We start from the raw sequence: 5,275 nt of genomic DNA, 5'->3' as shown, positions 1-5,275 counted from the left end.
ACCTTTTGTGGGGCTGGAAGAAAGGTGATTCAGGGAGTCAAGGGCCAGAGAAACAGCTTCAAGGGCCAAACTCTGTCCAACCCAGCTTCGAGCACAGGATACTATTAGATTTGGGGTGAGGAAGGGATGCAACCAATAATTGCACAACTTAGGAGAGCCAGTGTGGCACAGGGGTTTGGGCATTGGCCTAGGACTCTGGAGACCACGGTTTGAATCCCAGCTTGGCCATGAGAACCCATTGGGCAAGTCACACTCTCTCAGCCTCAGAGGATGGCACTGGCAAGCCCCCTCTGAGGAAACATGCCAAGAATACCCCTTGTATATGCTCACCTTCGGGTCGCCATAAGTTGAAATGTCTTGAAGGCATGCAACAACAACCAAACACAACTTAGGTCTAGGATTCAGAGACGTTGGCTGCATTTGTGCTGCAGAAATAATGTAGTTTTGACACTGTTTTGGCTGCCATGGCTCCATGCTGTGGAAGCTTGGGATTTGTAGTTTGCAGTGGCACTAGAGCTCTCTTACAGGGAAGGCTAAATATGCTACCCATGGTTTTAGAACTTAGTTGGCTCATTCTCACATGCAGGTCGGCACTCCAGTGACTTGCACCTGAAGTGTGAGAAGTAACGTCCCAGTTTCAAGGAGGCATGAATTTCCTTGAAACAGAGGAGGAGGGATTCGGTTTGACAAATGCTACAGATAAAGGACAGCTAGTTTTCCAAAAATGGATGTGGGCAACGGGACCCATGGTTTGCCCCCCCTACCACTTTGCAGTTCACTCTTAGTCTTGCACCCAAGTCCAAGTCTTGGACTGCAATACTATACTGAGCTACCTGACTACTACAATAAACTGGACTACCTGGTTGGGAAAGTATGCAGGTTTCTGTGAGAATCCATACAATGTGCTGTGAAAGGGAGCTGCCATGGTGGTTAGAGTCTGTCTCTAGAACTCTGAGTTCAAATCCTTGCTCGGCCACAGAAACCAAGGCTGCAGAATTAATGCAGCTTGACAGCGCTTTATCTCTCACAGCTTCTTCCTATGGAATCCTGGGGTTTGTAGTTTGTTATGGCTCCAGAACTTTAGTGCCAGAGTACACTAAATATCTCAAATGAACCCTACAAAGCCCAGAACGTGGGAGAAAGACGGCATATAAATGAAGCAAATAAATAGTAAATAACTAAACAAATAAACTGACTACTCAGATGCTGCATGATCCATTCCAGTTGCGCTTACCAAGTCCCTCAAACTCCAAGCTGTAGCTTCTGAAGGACAGAAATCACCCTCTTAGCACCACTCTAAATACAACTTTGATCATAGCACTTATTTCATGCCAGCCTTCAGGTGTGGTTGGAGTGCATGCCCCAACATCCCCTCCATTTTCTATGCAGGCTGATGGGATGTGCAATGCAAAAACATCTGAGGGCCCCAGGATTCCCAACCTGTTTTAAGTCATGGGTGTCCTCCATCATATGGTCGGCCTTAAGAGCAAAAAGAGAAGTTCGTGCATCATGGCAAACGGAGATGCAAGGGTAATAGAGTTGTAGTATATGAAAAAAAAATCATGATAAATGTGGGTGTTTAAAAATGCCACAAGATCTTCTCGTCTTACACTCGGGCCACAAGTCAAGTGACAAATGCTTGTGAGCTGGAAAGGTGCCCAAGCCAGACTCAAATCTCTTGCACATGATTGTTCACACATTATAGACACTTGTGAAAACCTGCTTAGCATTTGGACACGCTCCTCCATACCACGTTATTATTGCTCCCATTAAAAACTAGTTTACACCAATAAGTGTAATTACCAGGAACAATTATATTATTAGCATAATATAATTCCTGGTGAGCAAACCAATGGGAAGGTATCCGTTTTCTCTACTTTCGGCACACATTTTGTACAGAGTTCGGTTTAGTTTTTCCAAGCTTAAGAGACTCAGAAATGTCAAGTGTGTGAATCCCATTGCATTGAAATACATAAAACTCAATAAATGAAGCAGACACTCATAACTGGCAATAAAATGATGCCTATTTTAATTCAGGAGTTTCTGAAGCTCTTCCAAATTTTCTTTTTTTATGGGTTTCTGTCCCATTTTAGCATCAGCTTATTTCCCTTTGTTGCTGATTTTGATAAAATGCAACTTTAAAGTAACAACAAAACTTCCAGGCCAGGAAATCAGACCTCCAAATAACTTATTCCAAAGTATTGCAAATATCCAATGTATTATGTATTCTACGATTCTGTTAAGATGGTTGGTGAGTTTAAAAAATGAAGCAATAAGATCTTAACGCCAAGCTCTTATGCTTTGAACAGCCAACAATTGGTGCAGACTAAACTAATGTTTTTTAAGAAGTACTTTTCAGGACTCCCTGGTTTAAATGGATTTAATTTCTACAGCCTGGAAAGGTGACCTTTTTCAGGATTACAACTCCCAGAATCCCCAGGGCAGCACATAATACAAAAATTGTATGTCTTCTTTGGGGTCATATCGAAGACTATTATAAGAACAATCTGTTTTCCTTCTCTTTTTTCTTGTGGATGACAGGACTGATTAGATTTTATAGAGAGGTTGGCTGGAGAATTGTGGGTGTTGTAGTACAAAAGGGAAGATGTGTTCCCCTTCCTCCCAACAAGCTCTGGAAATTTCCAAGCAATAGTTTTGCTTAAGACAGGAGTCTGTGGGTGTGTGTTTGCGTGTGCCTTCAAGCACCTTGCCGACTTACGGTGATGGATCTCATAGGGGTTTCTTTGGTAAGAACTACTCAGAGGTGGCTTTGCCAGTTCCTTCCTCTGAAATAAAAGCCTACCACGCCTGTCGGTCTCCCATCCAAGGACTAACCAGGGCTGACCCTGTGTAGTGTCCAAGATCAGGTAGGATCTAGTATCTTAGGGCACCTAGCAGCCTTCAATGGCCCTGACTATACCACATTGACAAAGCGGATCCACCAAACAGCTGAACTGAATCAACCCTTAGGAAAAACTTGCAAATTCGAAGGGACTACTCCCCACTTGGCCATGGAAACCCACTGGGTGACCTTGGGCAAGTCCCACTCTCTCAGCCTCCGAGAATGGCAATGGCAAAACCCCTCTGAGGCAACTGGCCACGAAAACGCCATGATACCTTAGAGTTGCCATTCATGCAAAAGGACTTGAAGGCACACAGCAAAAACAACCAGTCTAATAAAATACAACCCATGTAATAAAGCTGCGGGAGCCAGCATGGCATAGTGGTTTGAGCGTTGGGCTGCCACTCTAGAGACCAGGTTTCGAGGCCCAGCCCAGCCACAGAAACCCACTGGATGCCTTTGGGCAAGTCACACTCTCTAAGCCTCAGGGGAAAGCTGTGGCAACCCTTCTCTGAACAAATCTTGCCAAGAAATAACTTAAAGACACACAAGCGAACACACTCAGAGATATCTTATGCCTCCTGGCTTGGCCATGTATGCCCACTGGGTTGCCCTTGGGCAAGCCACAGTCCCTCTCTGAAGGCAACTTGCCAAGGAAACCCCAGGAAAAAGGACTCCAAGTCCCATCACCATCACCCCCTCCAGAGATACCTTATGCCTCCTGACCTGGCCCTGGGCTGTCCTTGGGCAAGTCATACTCTCTCAACCCCCTTCTGAAGGCAACTTTCCAAGGAAACCCTAGGAAAAAGGACTCCAAGTCCCATCACTGCCACCCCCCCCGAGCTATCTTAGGGCTGCTGGCACTCTCTCAACCTCAGAGCAAGCGCCCTCTGAAGGCACCTTGCCAAGAAAACCCCAGGAAAAAGGACTCCAAGTCCCATCACCATCACCCCCTCCAGAGATACCTTATGCCTCCCTCTGACTTGGCCCTGGGTTGCCCTTGGGCAAGTCATACTCTCTCAGGCTTCAATCCCCTTCTGAAGGCAACTTTCCAAGGAAACCCTAGGTAAAAGGACTACAAGTCCCATCACTGCCACCCCCCCCGAGCTATCTTAGGGCTGCTGGCACTCTCTCAACCTCAAAGCAAGCGCCCTCTGAAGGCACCTTGCCAAGTAAACCCCAGGAAAAAGGACTCCAAGTCCTATCATCCCCACCCCAGTGCTATCCGATGCCTCCTGGCTTGGCCACAGAGGTGCCCTTGGGGCAGTCACACTCTCTCAGCCTCAGAGCACACCCTTTCTTAAGGCAAGGGTCCAAGAAACCCCCAGGGGCGAGGACTGGAAGGCCCATCATCCCCCCCCCCGCCATCCCCCGGAGCCCGCCGACTCACCGCCAGAGCTTGCCCAGGGTCTTGGAGAGCTCGGCGTTGTGGAGGTGGGGATACTGGTCGGCCAGCTTGCGCCGGGCAGCCTGGGCCCAGACCATGAAGGCGTTCATGGGCCTCTTGACGTGGGGCTTGGCCTTCAGGGCCCCGTGGCCCCGGACTGGCATGGGCACCAGGCTCCAGTCGTAGCCCTTCAGCACCTGGGACACCGCGTCGCGGATGCAAGCCGGGAACCTCTCGTCCGCTTCGCCTCCGGAGCCTTCGCCGCCTTTGCCTCGCTGGGATGCCAAGGGCGCCGTCGAGGGGGCTCCGCTGGGGGGTCCCGCCGAGCCAGGGGTCCCTTCCGAGCCGGTGGGCGACGAGGGAGCTTCGGAATCCGACTCCCCGCCGGGGGAGAGGGGCCCCACTGGGCTCCCCGGGGCCGCCCCGTCGAGGGCTTGGCCAGCCTCTTCGCTCATGTTCAGCATTGGAGCCGAGGGAAGGGGAAATGCTGGACTGCAGAGCCCACAATCCACAGCCTGAGCCGGATCGCCTTGCAGACCCCTCCGTCCAGGGCCCCCGAGTCCCAAAGAAGGCTCTCCCCTTCGAAAAACCCCTCCAAAAGGCGCCCTTCCCAGCCAAAGTCCGTGCGCAAAAGCCGTGCGTAAAAACGCACCGAGCGCCTCTGCCTTCTTCTCTCCTTCGTTCCTCGAGAAAAAGTCTCGAGGGGAAGCCCTAGTTTCTCTCTTTCGAAGGGACGGGGCGAGACGGCTCCGCCCCCTTGGGTGCTTCTTATTGGCCCACAGCCCTGCTTCATCTGCATAAAAGGAGGAGCTCCCCGGAATTCTTTAAAAGCCTCAGCATCACCAGCCTAAACCTTGGAGAGGTTCGGTTTAGCGATGCTCTTTTGCTTTCTGCACCCTCTTGGCTGTAGTTCCCAGCATTCGAACCCTGGGCTAAAAGTCGTAGACCAAGGTGTGAATGTTTGCTCAGAGAGGGCAGCCTCAAGGAAAGGCAAACCCTCTCTGAACAAGCTTTGCCAAGGTTAGATGCCCAGCTTGGTTTTGGAA

The 5,275-nt window shown here is 49.9% G+C and overlaps 1 protein-coding gene across 1 annotated transcript in view; it reads right to left on the bottom strand.

Moving 5' to 3' along the window:
• Positions 1-4,897, bottom strand: part of SOX8 (SRY-box transcription factor 8) — a 17,565-nt gene extending 12,668 nt beyond the window's left edge. Inside the window, exon 1 of the mRNA XM_042438706.1 lies at positions 4,233-4,897. Within this exon, the coding sequence (XP_042294640.1) occupies positions 4,233-4,693 (461 nt within the window). The 5' untranslated portion in view covers positions 4,694-4,897. The remainder of the gene's footprint in view (positions 1-4,232) is intronic.
• Between the last annotated feature and the right edge of the window lie 378 nt (positions 4,898-5,275).

The sequence above is a fragment of the Sceloporus undulatus genome, chromosome 8, assembly GCF_019175285.1.
Source record: "Sceloporus undulatus isolate JIND9_A2432 ecotype Alabama chromosome 8, SceUnd_v1.1, whole genome shotgun sequence".
Taxonomy (NCBI): Eukaryota; Metazoa; Chordata; class Lepidosauria; order Squamata; family Phrynosomatidae; genus Sceloporus; species Sceloporus undulatus.
This window is presented reverse-complemented; position numbering and strand designations above follow the sequence as displayed.